Genomic DNA, 22,697 nt, shown 5'->3' on the forward strand with positions numbered 1-22,697 from the left:
TGATATGGCTAACTCCTCCATGCTTCACTCACACTACTCATGCTTTGTCATCTTGTTTCAGCTGGCAAAACAGAGTTGAGTTGATAACTCTTCTTACAAAATAACATCTTACTGATCAGTCTTATAGCAATGTGCTGCTCCATGTTGCAGAGAATCAGTCCATGGCCTCCCTCTGACTGGTCTTCCCACCACTAATGCTGAGTCTTTTTAAAAAGCATTACTGAAAAAGATTATTTTACCTGATTCTTCTCAGGTATGTCAAAATTGAGAGCTGCCACAAGCTGGGCTTGCCAGGAGTATCAAGGTGAAAATACAACAGCATATTTATCCTCACAATCCAGCTTGTGGCCCATTTTCAGCATAAACCCATCCTAGAAAAACAATTTGTCCTTTAATCAGAGCAACAAAGACAGACTCCCAGATTCCAGCCATTTCTAATATGCTCAGATCAGTCCAGATAACTGTTGGTGAAAAATGAAAAGCTTTGAAGTTCCTGAATCTAGTAACAAAAGCTCATCTAGGTGAGGAAAGAAGCCCAGCTGCTGCTACTGCATGCCAAGCTAACACCTCCCTCACAGGAACTTGCTAGTCTTCTATCTAACATTCTGAGACATGCTTGCTTTCTTCCCTTTCTGTAACCCTCATCTAAAAAGCTCCCCCTGAGCAAAACAGCAACAGGATTAATTACTTGGTTTTTTAAACAGGAAAGTTCAGGACAGTGATTTAGAGCCTTGCCCTCAGTATTCCTAAAACCATTATTAAATATATACATTTAATTACAATATATTTGATGCAGAAGAACTCTGCCCAGGGAGGTGGTGGAGTCACCGTCCCTGGAGGTGTTCAAGAGGGGATTGGAGGTGGCACTTGGTGCCATGGTCTAGTCATGAGGCCTGTGGTGACAGGTTGGACTTGATGATCTTTGAGGTCTTTTCCAACCTTGGTGATACTGTGAAGTCACCATCCCTGGAGATGTTCAAGAGGGGATTGGAGGTGGCACTTGGTGCCATGGTCTAGTCATGAGGCCTGTGGTGACAGGTTGGACTTGATCTTTGAGGGCTCTTCCAACCTTGGTGATTCTGTGAAGAGGATTTATAATTGTCATGAATAACAAGATTAACCTTACCTGCAATAGAACTATGCCTCATCTTGAAGGTGTAAGAGATGAAACCAAGCACTAAAAAAAAATCTCTTCCTTCTGCAGTTCTAGAGAAACCTCAAATTTCTCCTCCAAAATGACCAGCTGACTCAACTATCAGAATAAACCAAATCTTAAAATGTCACTTCCCCACAGGACCTCAGCGGAGGCCTACCAGAAATGGAGCAAGAATGAAATTAATTACTGAGCAACAGACTATTTAGAACTACAGTGTGATTTAGTTTTATTAGAATCAGTTGATTGGCTGCATCTTCATCTCCAATACCATTTTAATAGCCAAATTAAATTCAAGCTTTGTGTCAGTTAGATGGATTTCCCTGTGCAAAAATGAAATGAAGCCAGCCTGATACTTTAAGAAAGCATTGGAGATCTCACAACATACCAGTATCAAATGAGGTTTGCATTAATATGAATAATATGAACTGTTATTAGGCATTAATAAGAATTTCAGGTTCCTCACTAAAAGGATGAGCGTGTCCAAAGAAAGGCAGCAAAGCTGCTGAAGGGTCTTGATCACAAGATGTATGGTGAGGGGCTGATGGAAGGGAGGTTGTTGAGCCTGGAGAAAAGGAGGTTGAGGGGAGACCTTTGCACTGTCTACAAATACATGAAAGGAAGATGTAGCAAAGTGGGTGTTCGGTCTCTTCTCCCAAATAACAAGGGATAGGACAAGAGGAAACCTCCCCCGGCCCCAAGGGAGGTTGATGTTGCATATTACAAAAAGTGTCTTCACTGAATGGGTTGTGAGGCATTGGGAACAGGCTGCACAGCCAAGTGGTAGAGTCACAATCTCTGAAGGGGTTTTAAAAAACCAAACAGCTGTGGCACCATGGGACATGGTTTAGTGGTGACTTTGCAGTGCTGGGCTAACAGTTGGACTTGATGATCTTAAAGGTCTCGTCTAACCTAAATGGTTCTGCATACACAACAGGGGTAATGTGATTTTATGAAGGCACTGTACTTTTGTCTGCTATTAAAAAAATATTGCTGTTTAGGACATAATCTGATACAGATCATAGAATATTAGAGGTTCAAAGGGACCTCCAGAGATCCAGTCCAACCTCCCACCCAAAGGAGGATCACCTAGGGTAGTCCACAGAGGAACCCATCCAGGTGAGTTTTGAAAGTCCAGAGAAGGAGACTCCACCTCTGACTCTCTGGGCAGCTTGTTCCAGTGCTCCATCACCCTCCCTGTAAAGAAGTTTCTCCTCATGTTGAGATGAAGTCTTCTATGTTCAAATTTGCATCCAGTCTCAAATTGTGCCAGGAAAGCTTTAGGCTAGATGTTACGAAGAAGTTCTTCATAGAAAGAGTGATTGACCATTGGAATGGGCTGCCCAGGGAGGTGGTGGAGTCACCAGCACTGGAGGTATTTAGGAAGAGACTGGATGGGGCGCTTGGTGCCATGGTTTAGTTGATTAGGTAGTGTTGGATGATAGGGTGGACTTGATCTCAAAGGTCTCTTCCCACCTGGTGTGGTGTATTGTATTCCTTGTCTTACCACTGTGCACCACTGAAAAGAGAGTGGTTCCATCCACTTGACAACCACCCCTCAGATATAAACATTGATCAGATCTCCTCTCAGCCTTCTCTTCTCAAGACTAAACAGCTCCAGGGCTTTCAGTCTCTCTTCATAAGGGAGATGGCTCAAGTCCCCTAATCATCCTCACAGCTCTCTGTTGGGACTCTTTCCAGCAGGTCCCTGTCTCTCTCAAACTGGAGAGCCCAAAACTGGACACAGTATTCCAGGTGTGGTCTCACTAGGGCAGTGTAGAGAGGGAGAAGATGTAGCGGGGTGGGGGACACAGATATATGATGGGAGCACATGGTGATGCTGTTGATAATAAAAAAAAGGAATACAGACCAAGGTCATATGCAGATTTATGAAAAATAAATTTATTACATAACACCTTGTTTTAACAATGTTTGATTTTTTTTCTCTTTTTTCTTTTACTTCAGAATACTTGTGTCATTCATGTAAAATAGTTTGATACAGTACATCGTATGTAAGTTTTCCCCCCCCATAAACTCTAAGGCTCTCCTAAGACCTCGCTCCTCTGCTGTAGGAACGGCACCCCTAAACGACGGTGTTTGAAAACAAAACCAACCAACCAACCAACCAACTTCAACTGAACAAAACTTAAAACCCACTACACCAAGCTGGTTCTCAAGAAATCATGAGGAAACATCTGAATGGATGCCGCACCTTTTGAGGAAATAACCATTCATGCTTTCTGAATCCCAAAGCATGCTCACAAAATCGTTTAACACCAACAGGAAGGGGGGCGGGGGGGGGGGAATAAAGGAAACAAAACACTGTCTATGACCATCATTTGAGTTTGTTTGCTGAACCAAACATGTTTATATCAATGACAACATACTTATTTTTCACTATCAAATAGCAGCTTTAATACCAGTCAAGTCATAGATTGGAAAAAAAAAAAAACCCCAAACAAAACCCAAAACCTTACATTGAAAATTAATCTTTGGGCCTTTTGTAATTGGGGGGAGGGGGGGGAGGGAGGGGGAAATAAAAATGCAAATGTCTTCATGTTCTTGGAAAATAAAAGTAATAAAATCCTCATTGTAGCAATTGTCTCGGTCATAAAACGTTGATCCAGGTGGAAAAAAAATGAACCAACCCACAAAAGTCACTAAAAAATAAAGGGTCTATCAAAATTGTGTCAATCGGAGTCACGGTTAGTTTGCTCGGGTGTTGGTTTTTTCTGCCATGGTAACATATACTGTACGCTTCAAGTACCAGTTCAAAGATGTTGTGTACTATTGGTCTGATAAAGTTGTTACATCAAGAGAATTCACCACATACAACAACAAAAATGCTTGCCCCTAGCACATTTCACAGCTTCAACTGCTACAGACTGTCACTGAAAGAAATAAAACGCATCGGTCAGTCTGAACCATGTCAAGTAAACTATGGAAGTAGCATATCCACAACACAGACTGTGCTAGCACTTTCTTTTCAAGTCTAACCCCAAAAACAGGTACAATTTGGGAGCCACTACTCCGCTCTGTGGAAGGGGGTGGATCGTGGCGGTCGGACAGGTTGGAGGTGTGGTTTTACAGTACATTCTCGTGGCCCAAGCCAGGTTTCCAGGCAGGCAGCTGTGGGGCTGGTCCTGCAGCATTAGCAACAGTGCATTGACGTTACGGGGATGCAGCTCAGTACCGGTGCGTCTGGTGCGAGTACTGTGGCGGCTGCTGGGAGGTAGTTGAATATCCCATGCTGCTCTGTGGCTGCGATGTGCTTGGTCCGGGGTTGGGGTACGCAGCATGGGGGTTGGAACGCTGCAGAGGGGTAAAAGCAGAGGAAATGCAATCTCTGCTAACAGGTACATCACAAGACAGCCTTGCCTACCCATTCATTTCAAGAGGTACAAAGCACTACACTGTTTGAAAGTAGCTGCACTTCCAGGCATCTTTTCACTTACTCCAGTTACAGTACGTGCAGGTATGGACATCAGGAACACCGGATTAGAAGGTGACAATTACCACCCTTCAGTTCAGCCTCCATGAATCTACAACCACCATAGTCAAACCTCCAGCCAACCCCACAGATGACTACAACACACCTGCATGGAAGTGGTCATCCCCACTTGCTGCTTTCCCCTACTGAGAAGGTATGCTAGGGTACAGGTCCAAAAGGTGTATCTTACTGCTGATGAGCCATTCTGCCTTACTCTGGAGATGTTCCTATACACACAACATGCTTGCCATCCTTTTGTGCAACCAAGGATTAAAGGCTGACAGCACTGTGATTATTTAGGCTAAGGTGTCATCTAGCAGCAGCCTTACACATATTTGAAGGAGAGTTAGACAACAGCCACATGCTTCTCAGTGGAACCAGGTATTTCAGAAGGAAATGGCCACAAACTGAAGCTTGGGCTGGGTATCTAGGGGGGAGGAGGGGAAAAGTGAAGAAAAAATATTTTCTTTTAAATGTGCTGAAAGATCAGTACAGCTCTAGAAAAACTTGCCCTGAGAGACTGTGAAGTCTCCATCTATGGAGGTTTTTAGGACTCAACTGAACAAAGCCACGATTGACCTCATTTAGCACTAGCACAAGGCCTGCTTCAAGGGGAATATTGAACTAGATGGTGTCCAGAGGCCCTTTTCAACCAGCATTTGGTGCAATTAATTGAAGGGAGCATTCATCATTGCAAGAAGCTCTGACTAAACCAGCAACTGCCTACTTCAATTTTAACTTAAAAGTTTGTTATTTACATATCATGCATTAGAAAGAAAAAAAGGGCTGCATGCAAGCTTTTCAGAGTTAACATATGACCCCTTAATAGCATCTAACATTCCATTAAATGAACAACTTCAGTACATTACTGTGCTGATTTATATTTATGTTAAGGTTTGCACACACACAAATGTGCAGCATTTGGAAACTGCTGTGAAACTTCTGGACTCTTGTTATGGCACAGTGTCTGAGGACTTTTAGGAAAAAGTGATTCTAGTCAAGGTCTGGAAACTTTTCTAAGGTGAATATTCGAGGACTAGGATATTGCTACTGAGACCTGAACATGCAAAACTATGGTGAACCAACATCCTGAAAAAGTACAACATTCCAATAGCTTTACAGATTTTATCAGTCACAACATAAAAGCATAACTAACAACTCCATTTTTCCTGTCATTCAGCATGGAAGCTACTATTTGGATGCTGATATGATGGCAGAAATGGAAAGGCAAACTCTTACTTTTTAGCATGTGCTCACAGGACTGAGAGAATTCTCTGGGTTTGTACAGCACAAAGGGGAAGAAATGCCTGGACTAGCGCTTAATGGCAGCAGGAAGAAAGCAGCGCTGCTGAACAGCACCGTTAACACAGTGCCTGAACTTTTGTGACATTTGCCTTCAGTCCTGAGAGACAGGCAGAGTCATTCATCAACAGAAGTGCTCCAGCTCTGGGTCACCCTTCTCAACATAACAAATGTACTTCAGAGAGGAAAAAGAAATCCCTGAAGGTTCTTCCCCAAGCACGGCTCTCGTATGCGGTAAATACACAAGCTAAACCATTTAAAAACTGACCATTCGTGTCAGTTGCAAATACTTTCTGCCTCCTGGCTTCTAAGCCAGACCTTATTTTAAGACAGAGGAAATTAAAGAACATTGGATTCTTTCATGACACCAGCACAACACATGGCTTTGGTTTAAGAACAAACATAAACATCCAATCCCTTCTAAATACCATTAAGCATCCAGAAGGTTATCATAAGCAAAAGTGGAATTGCTCCAGCCTGTTTAATCACACTGCCTTTGGAAGTGTCACGTTGCACATTTAAACAAGAAGGCAAGGAAGTCTGTGTGCCATGTGTCTACTATTTTTATGCATGGCAGAAAAGGATACAAGGTCAACTCGCCCTGCAGAGAATAATTTGACTTCTGAATGGATGGAGAAACTGTCTTTGTGTGCCTTGCCCAGGAGATGGCAATCCTTCTTCACAAGCTTTATGTGGGGAATGGGAGCAAATTAAAGGAAGAACAAAGGAACAGGTGTTTGATTAAAACAGAGGGCTGTATTGTAATATTTGTTTGCCATCTCCTCAAGTTGCAGGATTAGAAGCAAAAAATGTGAGGAATTTTTTTTCAGGGAGACCTGAAACCACTAACCAGCAGTTTCTAACTGCTATTGTTCTAGTGCTAGCAAGTTCAGGTCTCCTTCCTTGATTACCACGTTCGGTACCTTAATCAGAACAAATCTAGCCACTGCCTTCTTGCAAGATCAGGGGGCAGGGTAATTGAGTGAGAGAGATGCACTTTTGAAAAACAGGTGTTCTGCCTCCCAGAGAGACAGCAAAGAGCTTAATCAGGAGCAGTCAAGTTTACCACTAAGAGCTCCTGAAATAGAGAAGGAGCAGTTATCAAAAGTGTTCTGAAATTAGGTTTGTGACAAGGGCTGCCCCCAGCTATAATCCCAGGATGGATATTTGAGAGTATGAAAGTTTTCATCAACATGAGCTGAACAGAAAATAAGGTCAACTCCTGCCAAGGCAATTTGAGTCTTCTGACTTCTCAACTAGCAATCCTCTTGTTTACAGAAGTGGAAGCTGAAGTTTGTTCAAAATGCCAAGCTGCAGCAGTAAACTGAGGTGAGCGGTGTGGAAATAGGACACATAAATGGGGCTCCCTGACACAGTACATGCAACCTTTGCATCCATCTTCTCCAATATGTGACTCAACACAAGGGGAGGATTAAGAGTTATGGCTGTGTTTGCCTACTTCAAAAAACACACAGAGCAGAAGTGATGGGAAGAGCCAGCTAGAGGGCCATAACTGTGCTGCACTACAGATTTCCAAATTGAAAGGGATGAAGCTCCTGTAAGGGAGTGCATTGTGATGCACAGACTAAAAGAAGGAAGATGTTAATATTTAGAGGCACTCCACACTGCAGCACTGAAGTTAAACTGACCACTGTTTCCAACAGATCAAAAATTAAGATCATTCAAGGAGAATGGCTTAAAAATTTGTATGCTGTTTGAAGCTGAGCAACAGCACTTGGGGACTGCATGAAGGATCTCACAATAAAGATCCTGAAAATTACCTTTTTTTACATTTTTTTCAGTGCTTTCAAGCTTTGGCCAATGTCAAAAGCATCCAGATTTATGTAAAGACAAGGGTAATGCCCCCAGGCAGCCTTTGAGGAGAGTACTTGAGAGATTTCAAGATGAACTCTGAAATGCAATATGTCAAAGCCTTTTGGTGTTTATGGAGAAACACTATCAAACTGTGAAAAGCAAGCTGACAGCAGTAGTTTTACTGACACCATTCCTTAACTCTCCCTAAGTTTTACTACAGAATATAAGCATAGCTAAATGGGTTTCCAATCTTAGGGTCTCAGATTTAAATTTTATATTAACTAAAAATACCACCAGTACTGTCTGAATTCCCTATCTTGATTTCATCCAAGACTCTCTCCAACTGACCTTCGGTACTGTGCATTCCATGTAAAGTGGTATATAATACTTCATAGTATCAGTCAGGGTTGGAAGGGACCACAAGGATCATCTAGTTCCAACCCCCCTGCCATGGGCAGGGACACTCCACACTAGATCAGGCTGGCCAGAGCCTCATCCAGCCTGGGCTTAAACACCTCCAGGGACGGTGCCCCAACCACCTCCCTGGACAACCCATTCCAGGGTTTCACCACTCTCATGGGGAAGAACTTCCTCGTCACCTCCAGCCTCAATCTCCCCACCTCCAGCTTCATTCCATTCCCCCTAGTCCTATCACTACCTGAGAGCCTGGGAAGTCCCTCCCCAGCCTTCTTGTAAGCCCCCTTCAGATACTGGAAGGCCACAATAAGGTCACCTGGGAGCCTTCTCTTCTCCAGACTGAACAGCCCCAACTCCTTCAGTCTGTCCTCATAGGAGAGGTGCTCCAGCCCTCTCATCATCCTCGTGGCCCTTCTCTGGACATGTTCCAGCACCTCCATATCCCTCTTGTAACAGGGGCTCCAGAACTGGAGGCAGTACTCCAGGTGGGGTCTCACCAGAGCTGATTAGAGGGGGGAGGATCACCTCCCTTGACCTGCTGGCCACACTTCTCTTGATGCAGCCCAGGATCTGATTGACTTTCTGGGCTGCAAGTGCACACTGAGAGCTCATGTTGAGCTTCTCGTCCACCAGCACCCCCAAGTCTCTCTCCTTTGGGCTACTTTCCAGCCAGTCACTGATATCCTAATGTCTGACCAAAAGCCCAAATGCAGGAAGGCAAGAAGGATTTCAATTGTTCCTCAGGCTTTTTGCCCTACACTCCTCCTTACCTTTGTCACACAGTGATCACCATCACCTCACCTGTCTCTTCAGATCTGTAACACTGGGCTTACATAACCTGGGATCTCCCTTGTTCTTCAAAACAGATTATGACAGCATGTTTGTTATCCAAAACACTGTTTTCCCATCCATTTGCCCAATTAAAATTCTTGTTCAGATTCTGATTTCACAGCTTGTTTACTGCAATATCCTTTGCCTCCTACCGTTGCAGACTTGTCCAAATAAGGAATGGTATTTTTAGGTCACAGAGAGCACAGCACAACAGGCTGCTGGTCCATAATCACAACTCCCGAATACAATGGTGATAAAATCACTAACTGCAAAAATTTCTCATGCTAATTTCCTCACTGCTAACCCACAGATCATCACAATATCAATTTACAGACAAACTATCTACTAAACACACCTAACAAAACACATGAAAGATGCCCCCAAAAATACCAGTTAATACAGTGAAATTTTTTAGCTTACAGAAACACTGCTGTCAAAATGAGAACCAAATACAAAATATACAAATGAAAAATACCTGATAGTCTGAGGTCATAATAAGTCCACCTGAGGTAGTGGTAGGAGGAACAACTCTCACTTTTTTCAGTGGGGGTCCCTGTGTGTGACTGTTGTCTTGGTTCCCTGGATGACCAGTTCCATTAGTGTGGTTATTGCCCTGCTGCTGCTGCTGGTTCTTCTCAATTGTTCAAACACAAAGAGAAATTTCAACTCAAAAGCAGTACGTGAAATACCATGAAAACAGGAAATAGCATGAAAGCCAGTGAAGCATGATGAGACTGTTCTTCCAGTACTTACTTTGTCTCCTTTATCATCTGGTTCTTCTTCTGTTAAAAATTCTCGTTTTGGGTAAGGGATTTGACAACCTGCAAAAACACTGCCCCCCAAAAAAGTCTATTTATCACTGTATTACAACAGAAGGGTTAGACCTGCAAGAGTCATACTTTGCCCATGCTAGTTTTCAAATTACCTGAGCCACAGCCACCTGCAGCTACAGGAGTTTTCCCTGTCTTACTTCTATGGCATTCTAAACTTAGTAAACCTGTTTGTATTTGATCTGCAGTTGCCTTCTACACACTTATTTAAACTCCTACCAATTGCTGGTGACCAGTGACCAAGCTGGTGGCTTGAAAGGTACACCAGCTGTTAAGTGACTGCAAGGGTACAAAGAGCTATCTTAATCCAGTTACCATGCAGTTCACAATCTCAGAACTAAGTAAAAATACTCCTGGAAACTCCACTGACTATAAATAAACCCACCTGGAACAATTTAAAAATATAAGCAGAAATTTCATCTGTCAATTCATACCTCATGGTCCACACAAATTTGGTACTGCTACTACAAGCTAATATCTACCTGCCCTTGAAGAGTAGAATGTATTTATAGTAAAGTACACCTATTAGCATTACAGATTGTGTATTCACATCAAAATGACAACCTGAGGTTGAGAAAAAAGCCAAACACTGTCCTAAAAGTAGGTTCTGCAAATCATTCACATGATAACCTTAAATCATACAGGCAGATCAGGACCTATTGAAAGTCACCTAGTAGGTTTCAGTGAAATAATTCCACTTTTAATTAATTGCTCATACACATAACATATAAATTCTTCAGTAAATAATGGTAGACCATAGACAGGACATACTAATAACTCTCCTAAAAAACTATGCTCTCTGGTTAGTCATTTGGGAGAGGGCTTCATTTTTAATGAAATCACTCATTGTCCTTGAATTTTCCTCCTTTTGTTAATCTCATTGCACCAACAAAAATGAGGAGTGTCTACAGAAAATGGATTTAAGTTGTTAAGGATATCAGCACAGAGACACAGAGCTGATTTCCCCCACCCACTGAATTTACAACAAAGGCTAAGACACAAAAATGTAAACTAATTAAAGAGAGTCATCTGGCATTTTGGAGCAGAGAAGTAGACCTGCAGGCACTTAGCTGTTGTCTACAAAGATCTGTAGCATGCATAATCAACCTGTCAGTGAATAACAAGATTAGTGCTGTGACTAATAGGATCAAAGTTCCATAAAGCAAAAGATTAATAAGAATGCTACTTAATTTCAAAACCCACAAATGGCATTTTAGTGGTTATAGCTTCCTTTGGTTGTTAGACAGTAAGTATTTAGCTCAACATTCACATTGATAGCAGAGAGAATGTCTGAAGTGCCTCTCGATGCACCGATACGTTAATAAACTGACCACTTACTCGGATGTGGGAAGAGGATCTTCTAAGAAATAGGGATCCTGCATAGCCTGTTCTGAGGTAATTCTCTTTATTGGATCCATAGTGAGCAATTTCTGAAGCTGCACAAAATAAACAATAAGAATGCTCTGCGTTACGGAAAGCGTCTACAGAAACTTCACTGTGTGAAGCTTGAAAGACAAGCTGATACCAATGTGCCTGAACTCAAACTCTTAACCATAAATAGCAAAACCACATTCTTCTCTCTGGTTATAGCAGTGCTCCATTTCCCATCAAAGACCACCTGTTTTCACTTGCAAAGCCCAGGACACTCCATTCCAGTCACAAATACCATAACAAAAACACTTTAAAAGTTTCCACCATGTACCCAGCAGCTCTGTGGTCTGTTCCCTTCCCACAGGAAGATGTGTGACATGCACATATTTAGCCTGGTTTCTTCAACTAGCTGCACTTCACAGGAAGCAGCATCATATCCTTTTAAATTAAAGCATTTCTTAGCAATTAAAGTGATTCCATGTCCGGTAGTGCTCATTATTTAGTTCTATTATATTAGTACAGCTACTGTCACTCATAGTATAGCACAGTATCACAAAGGTTGTAAGAGACCTCGAGGATCATCGAGTCCAACCTGTCACCACAGACCTCATGACTAGACCATGGCACCAAGTGCCACGTCCAATCTCCTCTTGAACACCTCCAGGGATGGTGACTCCACCACCTCCCTGGGCAGCCCATTCCAATGACGAATGACTCTCTCGGTGAAGAACTTTCTCCTCACCTCGAGCCTAAACTTCCCCTGGCACAGCTTGAGACTGTGTCCCCTTGTTCTGGTACTGGTTGCCTGGGAGAAGAGACCAGCCCCTTCCTACCTACAACCACCTTTCAGGTAGTTGTAGAGAGCAATGAGGTCACCACTGAGCCTCCTCTTTCCAGGCTAAACAATCCCAGCTCCCTCAGCCTCTCCTCATAGGGCTTGTGCTCAAGGCCTCTCACCAGCCTTGTTGCCCTTCTCTGGACACATTCAAGTGTCTCAATGTCCTTCCTAAACTGAGGGGCCCAGAACTGGACACAGTACTCAAGGTGCGGCCTAACCAAAGCAGAGTACAGGGGCACAATGACTTCCCTGCTCCTGCTGGCCACACTATTCCTAATACAGGCCAGGATGCCATTGGCCTTCTTGGCCACCTGGGCACACTGCTGGCTCATGTTTAGGCTTCTGTCAATCAGCACCCCCAGGTCCCTCTCTGTTTGGGAGCTCTCCAGCCACTCTGACCCCAGCCTGTAGCTCTGCATGGGGTTGCTGTGGCCAAAGTGCAGCACTCGGCACTTGGACTTGTTAAATGACATTTCATTGGATTCTGCCCATCTGTCCAGTCGGTTGAGGTCCCTCTGTAGAACCCTTCTGCCCTCTAACTGACCAACATCTGCTCCTAACTTGGTGTCATCTGCAAATTTGCTGATGACTGACTCGATGCCCTCATCCAGATCATCAATGAAGATGTTGAAGAGGATGTCAAAGATGTCACAATGAATTAATTTCTTAGAAAATCTTTATGCTGTAAAAGAAAGTGGGAATCAACACATTCAAAGACGACCACCTGCCCAGGTATGTTTCTATCACCTGCTGCAGTAAGTGCTTCTTGATTCTGACAAACACAGACACATCAGTGTGCAACATGCTGTTCCCAAGAGCAGTTGTGCTAAATTTTCAGTTTTAGCTGATTTCTTGCATGAATGATGCAAAAAACCTCAAGAAGTCTAATAAGCTGCCTCCTCCATGACCATATTAAGTCTAAACCATGATGCTGTTGCATTACAGTGAAAAACCTCAGTCTTTGTCACAACTGAGGAACCAACTACACAAAAATAATCTTTCCAAAATGCCTGTGTTGGTTAAGAACAATGAAGGGGACCACAACACAGAGTATGTTGAAGACATGGCAAAACACAGTATTTTACAAAATAGTTCAACTAAAACTCTAGCATAGCCTTACCCCTTGAGAAAGCTCATCTTACTCTCATTGGCAAGTGACAAGGGAGGGCCACAAAGCACACTAGGTATTTGCTCAGTGCTTAACTTGAAATATGCAAGATGCTGCAGTAACAGGCAGCAGAGCAAAAATCCTAAGGTAAAACAGAGATAAGAACTTAACAAAACATGAAAATTTCATATAAAAAGAGTTACAAACACTGCTACCTCAAGAGACATGCTATGTGAAATGCTTCATATACAAAGCCAGAAAGTCTTCTTGAGTAACTCCAGATAGTTTTTATCCATTTTAGGAATAGCAGACCAGAGTAATTTTATTTAACTCCTGCACTGAACCAGAAGTGAAACATTCTGCAAGTGTTTCCTACTCAGAAGGCCTAGTGTATATGCACGTGTTTTTCCCCATCCACCAGCAGTTACTCTGTGTGAAACAGATGCTGGACAATTAATATCCATAAACAGAAGGAGTTTCAGATACAAACAGAAAAGGCCAAACAATGAGTTCTCACATTTCACCATGGAATACAAAACCCAAGGAAAAACTACACCATCAGGTATTGGCAAAGGCAATGATCTTTAAAAGAAATACTACACTTTCAACCTGTTGGTTTTGCTTTCAAAATCATAGATCACAGGATCCTACAAGATATACAGAAACTACCTAGGCACATAATATTCAGGTTACATTTTTTACTCATACTTTTCATGGGATTAAACTAACCTCTTAAGGAAGACCCAGAGTCATGAACTATGCCTGAACTGGTTTTCTCCTTTCACTAGCTATTAAGGGAGCATACACAACCATGAGGCAGACCTTTACACTGCATAGTTAAAAGTCAGAAAGTACATCTCTCCTCAGCCTTCAGATTTTAATGGCATGCTAAGAACAAAATAAATATGTATTACCACCATCAATCCAGCTTTGTTTTTCACATCAGACTCACAATGAGTTACTGCAGCTCTCTGAGTCTGCATGTAGTCTTTGTAGAATACCAGTTTGAACAGAACAATTCTTGTTGCTCTGAAAAGCTCAAAAAGCAATCCCAGGAGCCAGAAAAAGGGAAGGGAAAAAAAAAATGAGGAAAAACTGCCAACATGCTGAAAAACATCACAGTCAAAAATCATTGCAAAACTCTGGCAACATTTCAGGCAATTAGGTGATGAATTTGTCCATCACACGCTGACAAGAAGCGAGCAAACTTGGGTCATAATCCACAAAACAGAAATAGCAAGAGAAGTTCAATGATTGTGCAACCATTATCACACAGGGGATCAAAATTCCTATTTTGCCCCCTTGCTCAGGTGACAGCACATGAAGGGAACCTTCTAACTGTTATTCCAAATATTTTCTCTCTTAAAAATTGTTCAACCAAAAGATCACCTAGCTGAACAACAAAAATGCAGTGAACTACACATAAATCAGCAATGAACGGGACAATCACAGCACTTGATATGGACCACTGAAACCAACTGAAGGATGAAGCATCACTCAATCAGCCAAGAGCAGCAGCCACATACCCAGTTTCTAGGACATAAACAAGTGTGTGTGTGAAGCAGGGGGAGGTGTATCAAGAAAAGGGGGGGAAGCAAGCTGCAAAAGCAGGAAGAAGCCAACACTGTCTCATGTAACATGTAGGTTCTGCCTACGAAGAGGGGCCACGTGCATGAATGTCAGTAAAGAGACAGGGGATATTCGGTTAACTGAAGCTGGGAAATCAAAATACTTCAGTTTTGGTACTAACAGCAAATTCTGGATTTACTAGTCCTGGAATTACCAATTCTGGAATATTTCACAATAGCAGATGTAAATAGTTTCTCTGTTCTGATGCAGAGAGTCAAAAAGGCAGCGTGACAGCTTGTGGAAGCCTAAAAACTGGAGTATCTCTGGAAGAGCTGGTAACAACAGATGCACTGAGCTTGTACAGGCTGCAGAGGGGTCCAAGGAATTCATCTGCAGTTCAGCCTATCCTCAAACCGAATGCAAACCTAAGGCACCTGCAAGTTCTGACAGTGTCAGAGCAGAGATACTAGACATTACTCTGGAAGGACCAGAGGTTTTATATGCAACTCAATTTTCATTGAACTGTTCTGACAGAAAGCAGCCAGTAGAAAACTGAGTGGATCCCCTTTGGGCTAATTAGCCCTAAACTTCACAGTGCTTCCCTCAATCTGCACCTATGTGAGGCATACAGGAACATGGTCATGCCTACACTACTAAACACCCTGCTTTTTAGCTTGCATGACACTGATGACATCCAAACTACATGAAGTGCTCCATCACCACAAGTTTTGTTGAGAAGGTGGGTGGAGACCCAAACTGAAGTGAGTGGGAGAGGCAGTACTAGAGCAACACGTTCATCCAAGAATCCATGCTCAAACTCACCTTCTGGTACTTTTATTTGCTAGTCACAGATATGACCAAGAATGAAGGGGTGGGTAGTGGCCTGGAAGAGGATCATTCCTTGATTTCACATTTCAATGCAACAACTGCTTTTTGGTGTAAGTACAAACACCTTGAACAGAAATGCTGAATGCATTCAAACATTTATCTTCACAAGGAGAAGATAAAACACAGCAGTAAGTGATTTGAGTTATTCCCATGATAATTATGTGACTAGTTTTGTTATTCTATTGAAAACAATTTCCACACTTGCAAGATTGGGAGAGCAGATGAGAAATTTCAGGTTGGTTTGCTCACAGCACTCACTGCTTGTAAAAGTTGCTAGTTCATTCAGAGAAACTCTTTTTATTCCCCCCCAAGACATTCAGAAAAGCTGGCTGACACTTTTACATGAGCTGCTGTTAAGCCAGCAGAGAAGAGGCTGGTGAGAAAGAAAGAGGTGAGGAATTGAAGGATGGCAAAGCATTTAGGTTACTTAAAGATGAAGTCACTGTCCAAGTTATACAGATTGTCACATGGCAAAAAGTTTTACCTCAGATTGCCTAGATATGATATAAAAATCTAAGGCAACTGATCTTAAAAGGCAGAACTAACTGAACTTTCTCAGATATTTGGCCAAGAAGGCAAATGGCATCCTGGCCTGAATAGTGTGGCCAGCAGGAGCAGGGAAGTCATTGTGCCCCTGTACTCAGCACTGGTTAGGCCACACCTTGAGTACTGTGTCCAGTTCTGGGTCCCTCAGTTTAGAAAGGTTGTTGACTTGCTGGAATGTGTCCAGAGAAGGGCAATGAGGCTGGTGAGAGGCCTCAAACACAAGCCCTAGGAGGAAAGGCTGAGGGAGCTGGAGAAGAGGAGGCTCAGGGGAGACCTTATTGCTGTCTGAAGGGAGGTTGTAGCCAGGAGGGGGTTGGTCTCTCCTCCCAGGCCACCAGCACCAGAACAAGAGGACACAGCCTCAAACTGCACGAGGGGAAGTTTAGGCTTGAGACGAGGAGAAAGTTCTTCACAGAGAGACTTGTTAGCTGTTGGAATGTGCTGCCCAGGGAGGTGGTGGAGCCACCATCCCTGGAGTTGTTCAAGAAGGGACTGGACGTGGCACTTGGTGCCATGGTTTAGTAGTCATGAGGTCTTGGGTGACAGGTTGAACTTGATGATCTTTGAGGTCTTTTCCAACCTTATTGATTCTATGAGTTGGCACTAGTGACAACTAGCCACTTCCAGATTTTGGTACAGCAATATAAACTTAGTTTTAGCAGCCTCAGACTTGAGATATGTTACAAGTGCAATCCGTAGGTGACAAGCAGCATGCTTGTCCTGAAAGACGACGCTGGAAAAGTAAGCACTGATGCATGCAGTTGTATAAGCTTATGGAACACACGCCTAGGGTGACTGATGAGAAGGATCTGCAAATGTGTGCAATTTGCTGCACTGAAGTTTCCAAGGATGAGTTTTTATATCTAAACTTCATCCTTACATGAAACATCATATTCAACAGATATTTCATGTTCATTGCTTTTTGTTTGTTGAATTGCTTACATTTTCAGGAATACTGTTTAGGCTTTGATAGCAATGTAAAGTATTATCTATTTGCCATGTCAAATATGTTTTTGAAAGTATGTATTGTCATAGTAAACCAGAACAACAGCTTGGTAAATACACAATATGCATTTTCCAAAGCTGAGTTATAAACAGATACATGGTAAAAATTCATTAATTATGAGCACTTCAGTTCTTCACATGTCAATACAAACTTTTTATGCATCACAAATACACAGAGTGTTCAGCAGCTTCCAATTGTACTTGGATAAAAAAATTTACATCAAAACTAAAAAAGTCTTTATCAGAACTAGTTTCCTTGCTTATGTAAGTATCATAGAATCATTCAGGTTGAAAAGAACCCTGAGATCAGACCAACCATTGACCCTACTCTACAAGGTTCACCCCTAAACCATATCCCCAAGCAACAGATTTAAATGACCTTCACACACATCCAGGGATGCTGACTCAACCATTTCCCTGGACCACCCATTCCAATGTCTGACCCCTCTTCCTGTTAAAATGTTTTTCCTAATGTCCAGTCTAAACCTACCTTGTTGCACTAGGAGACCAATTCCCTCTTGTTCTATCACTAATTACCCCCCTACAATGCCTTTTCAGGAAGTATCTCTAGTTTTTCACTACTTTCAACATTAGAGAGTGGAGACGCTTCATAGAAAATGAAGCACAGCTTCCCGGTAATTTCTTGCAATAACCCCTTGGTTCACCTGGTTATACTTTTGGGTTTAATCTGAACCTTGAACACACATTCAGTTTTAGACTGGTTGAAGCATAATTCATCTGCTTGGAAACCTCCATTCAAAAATGCTCACGCAGTATGCCACTGAAAGAAAGCTGCCACTAAAGTACTGTGACAAAGATAAATACCAACATTTACACAGAGGAAAAAGTAGTGAATAGAAAAAAAATATGGCATCTTAAAAATCCACAGGCCTGATCATTAGAGAAGGCACAGCTTCCAATGACTGCAACAAAAGCCACATGGTCCTCAGACACTCAGGCCTCTTGACCATCTTCCTTTTGTCCAATTTATTCCTTCCGTCTCCAAGGTCAAAAAGCTTCCTGTTGTCTTGCCTTGCTCCTGACCCCTCAAATATTTACCCTATATTCTAGGCTGAAAACATTTGACTTTAAAACATTAAGATAAGGAGCACATCCATTCAGAGAGAGCAGATTCACTAAAATTCTTTCTCCATATCATATATGTGTGTGTGTATATATATAAGATTTAACACATCCAAGTGCCAGGTTCTGCACATTGGCCACAACAACGCCATGCAGAACTACAGGCTGGGGTCAGAGTGGCTGGAGAGCAGCCAGGTAGAGAGAGACCTGGGGGTACTGGTTGATGGTAGGCTGAACGCGAGCCTGCAGTGTGCCCAGGCAGCCAAGAGGGCCAATGGCATCCTGGCCTGCATCAGGAATAGTGTGGCCAGCAGGAGCAGAGAGGTCATTCTGCCCCTGTACACTGCACTGGTTAGGACACACCTCGAGTACTGTGTCCAGTTCTGGGCCCCTCAGTTTAGGAAGGATGTTGGCTTGCTGGAACGAGTCCAGAGAAGGGCAACAAAGTTGGTGAGGGGCTTGGAACACAAGCCCCATGAGGAAAGGCTGAGGGAGCTGGGATTGCTTAGCCTGGAGAAGAGGAGACTCAGGGGTGACCTTATTGCTGTCTACAACTACCTGAAGGGAGGTTGTAGACAGGCAGAGGTTGGTCTCTTCTCCCAGGCAGCCAGTACCAGAACAAGAGGACACAGTCTCAGGCTGCACCAGGGAAGGTTTAGGTTGGATGTTAGGAAGAAGTTCTATATAGAAAGAGTGATTGCCCATTGGAATGGGCTGCCCGGGGAGGTGGTGGAGTCACCATCACTGGAGGTGTTCAGGAGGAGACTTGATGGGGTGCTTGGTGCCATGGTTTAGTTGTTTAGGTGGGTTGGATTGGTTGATAGGTTGGACGCGATGATCTTGAAGGTCTCTTCCAACCTGGTTTGGTTTATTCTAAATAAATGGTTTATTCTAAATAAAGTTTATTTTAGAGACCTGACTGTTCTTTAAAACAAAGAAACAAAAGGTCAAATAGAGTAACTTCAAAAACTACATAATGCAGGCACTTCCAGGGTTCAGCAAGTGTGTAAATTAACTGGAGACACCATTAAAAAATAAAACAGTACATGTTCTACAGAGAAAATAATTCTTGTAAGAGTACTAGGAATTCTTCATAACAAATCTGCAAAGGATTAGTACACCAGGAAGACACATGAAACCCTTCTGAGATACATGTTTGAGCCTCAAGTTAATTTTGTTTCAGGATGTAATGAACATGTAAAAAATTAGGCATTCAGGATTTTAAAAGTAAAAATTAGGCTATTAAAAGTATGCAAAGCAGGAAAGTGGCTAAGGACTGTGGCAACCCTGCAAACACAATTACAAACTAAACATGACTTAAAGAAACTTCTGATATACTTGGTATAGAACCTAATTCAGTGAATCACTCTCAATCTTTTTACCAGTGTGAGAAGATCACAGAATGTTAGGGGTTGGAAGGAACCTCCAAAGATCATCAAGTCCAACCCACCTGCCAGAGCAGGATCACCTATACCAGATCACACAGGAATGCATCCAGACAGATTTTGAATATCTCCAGACAGGAAGACTCCACAACCACCTTGGGCAGCCTGTCCCAGTGTTCTGCCACCCTCACAGTGAACAAAATTTTCCTTGTGTTTCCATGGAATTTCCTGTGCCTCAGCTTCCACCCATTGCACCTTGTCCTGTCAATGGGCATCACCGAGAAGAGCCTGGCTCCATCCTCTTGGCACTCACCCTTTACATATTTATAAACATCAATAAGAAATAGAGTGGGTGGCTTTGCAGTTCTCCAATTGCAGCACATCAGTTGTTCCTAATGTTATTTATAAAAGAAAGCTAGTCACAGAACACTTGACACCAGCTCAACTCTCAACTTGAACACCTGTAACTTGTATGAGGCTTTTGATTTTGTCTTTATGCATGCAAGAACTTACCAAGTGGAAAGCCTTACTATCTGGTTTGACTTTATGTTTTTCCATGTATTTGATAAGGCTGCAGTTGGTATACCTAGAAAAGGAAAAAATGTGACATTTCCAATATGCAAATTTGAAAGAGCAAAGCTCTCTTAGTAGCCACAAAACATCAAGAAGGTTTTTGTTTCCCTTGCTAATCCCCTATGCAGGGCAGGGGGGAATCTCCTAACACCAAAGACTGCTTAAAGTCATTCAGACACTGAAGAAACACATCTGTTTCCATCACATGCTTGTAAAAGCATATCACATCAACATAAAATGCACATTTTAACCCAGGTGCAGACACCAAGCTATTACTGGATTTAAACTGCCTTTCACCAATTTTGCTATCACATAGTTTCATTCTATATATTTATAATGCCAGTAAACATGCAGATAAATAGTAATCCACAAAAACACCCATGGATTCACTTTTTTGAAGAGGAGCTCAAAAACAAGGTTTCTAAATGGTTACAGTAGAATGGCAGATGCAAGAAACATAAGTAACAGTACAGCCTCAAATCCCTCAGCATGCAAACAAGGCAAGGGTAGGGTCTTAAGTGCAGGTATCAGACTGGCAATGTGACAGTAAAACTGAAAGGTGTTCTTTTCCTTAGCCTTCATAATCTATGCTAGGCACAAAACCTGACAATTATACCCACTGCTTGTTGGAAACAGTATAACATTGCCAGATGCCTTTTAGGCAGCCATCACAGAAAAAAACATTTCTAGTACCACAGATTTGGAAACAGCTGTGACAAACTCTGCTCAGCAATCTTCAGAGCTGTGTGGGGTCTTACTGGCATTACCCATTTCACACCTGCCACCTTACCATTTATGTCTGTCTCCAGCTACTCTTGTGATTCACACCACCTCAACAGGTCAAGGTCACCATTATGAAACCTCAAAATTATTTTTTGTTTTGTGGGTTTTCTTTAAACACAACCTAAGTCACAGCCATTTCATAGTCCCTGTTTGGCACCTGCATAGGAAACAATGGGAGCTACAAGAAAAGCAAGTATGCCTTCTTAACAAGGCTTAACTCGAAGCAGACTTACGTGTTCCTCCGGAAGTCTTTCATTAAAGTTGAATGTTCAGGCATCTTTTTTATGTCTTCCCAATCTTTATCTGCAAAATCAATATGTATTAATAATTTTTTTCCTCCCCCCTCCCCAAAGTAAAGCAAAGGCTGTTGAAGTATCTCTATAGCCCTGATTTAAGTCTGCTTCTCTACCCTTGCAGTTACTGATTTCTCTGTACATCTTGACTCATATTCCTTCATCACCTCTTCACAATAAATCTTACCAACACTTAAGAGGCTCCAGCTGTGTGCTGATTAACTCAAGAACGTGAAACATCAGCTGCCAGCTACAGTGAAGATCACCATACACTCAACAACAAGCTTGTATGCTTTAGGAAAGTTATTTATTTAGGCAGAGTTGTGATCTCAGGACAGGAGTAAGTGAGACTCCCACAAACATTTTCCCCTTCTAAGGAATTTCCCAATCTGACAGCACTGTCCTTAGTTACAGGAAAATGCCCAGGGGTATTGTGCAAATTTCTGCTGTCTCAACATAAATGTTGTTAGCCAAGAAAAGGTTAATAAAAACTAAGATTTGCACACCCAAAGAATATTTCACCTAAATGTCTCTGTGCAGACAAAGCCTGAAAGTGATTTAAAGACAAAACAAACAAAAAATCCCTACCAACACCTAGCCTCAAGTGTATTACGTTCTGAAACTCCTGAAAAGGCTCCATGGACAAGTAGATTGATTGCACTCAAATCCTTACTAAGTCTTAACACACCTGCAGAACACTGGAAGCTTACAAATTTTAAGTGAATACAGAGATCAGAGATGAATTATTAAATGTGTCCAGTTCTGGGCCCCTCAGTTTAGGAAGGATGTTGACTTGCTGGAACGAGTCCAGAGAAGGGCAACAAAGTTGGTGAGGGGTTTGGAACACAAGCCCTATGAGGAAAGGCTGAGGGAGCTGGGATTGCTTAGCCTGGAGATGAGGAGACTCAGGGGTGACCTTATTGCTCTCTATAACTACCTGAAGGGAGGTTGTAGACAGGCAGAGGTTGGTCTCTTCTCCCAGGCAGCCAGTACCAGAACAAGAGGACACAGTCTCAGGCTGCACCAAGGGAGGTTCAGGTTGGATGTTAGGAAGAAGTTCTATACAGAGAGAGTGATTGCCCATTGGAATGGGCTGCCCGGGGAGGTGGTGGAGTCACCATCATTGGAGGTGTTCAGGAGGAGACTTGATGGGGTGCTTGGTGCCATGGTTTAGTTGTTTAGGTGGGTTGGATTGGTTGATGGGTTGGACACGATCTTGAAGGTCTCTTCCAACCTGGTCTACTCTATTCTATTATTATTTAAAGATTCTCCTCTTCCCTTATGCCCCATCCCAAAGAAAACTGACACTTTCAAATACAGCAGGTGTCAAAAAGCATAAAATTTGCTGCAATTAAAATATTTTTTTCCTGACAAGAAACAAAGACTTGGAAAAAAAAATTAAATAAAACAAATCAAA

The 22,697-nt window shown here is 42.5% G+C and overlaps 1 protein-coding gene across 3 annotated transcripts in view; it reads right to left on the bottom strand.

Annotated features, from left to right (window-relative positions):
- Positions 1 to 2,614: 2,614 nt before the first annotated feature.
- CDK8 (cyclin dependent kinase 8) overlaps positions 2,615 to 22,697 on the bottom strand; it is an 88,752-nt gene continuing 68,669 nt past the window's right edge. Inside the window, exons 8-13 of one of the 3 annotated variants that reach the window (XM_068143607.1) lie at positions 21,221 to 21,290; positions 20,145 to 20,217; positions 11,177 to 11,274; positions 9,762 to 9,840; positions 9,484 to 9,639; positions 2,615 to 4,465 (exon numbers count right to left, since the gene is read on the bottom strand). In XM_068143607.1, the coding sequence (XP_067999708.1) occupies positions 4,340 to 4,465; positions 9,484 to 9,639; positions 9,762 to 9,840; positions 11,177 to 11,274; positions 20,145 to 20,217; positions 21,221 to 21,290 (602 nt within the window). In that variant the 3' untranslated portion in view covers positions 2,615 to 4,339. Of the gene's footprint in view, positions 4,466 to 9,483; positions 9,643 to 9,761; positions 9,841 to 11,176; positions 11,275 to 20,144; positions 20,218 to 21,220; positions 21,291 to 22,697 lie in introns of all 3 variants that reach the window. The other 2 variants (XM_068143599.1, XM_068143615.1) reach the window with 2 other exon arrangements.

Source organism: Melanerpes formicivorus, unplaced genomic scaffold (assembly GCF_026170545.1).
Source record: "Melanerpes formicivorus ecotype bairdi unplaced genomic scaffold, bMelFor1.0.p_v2 SCAF_1, whole genome shotgun sequence".
Lineage (NCBI taxonomy): Eukaryota > Metazoa > Chordata > Aves > Piciformes > Picidae > Melanerpes > Melanerpes formicivorus.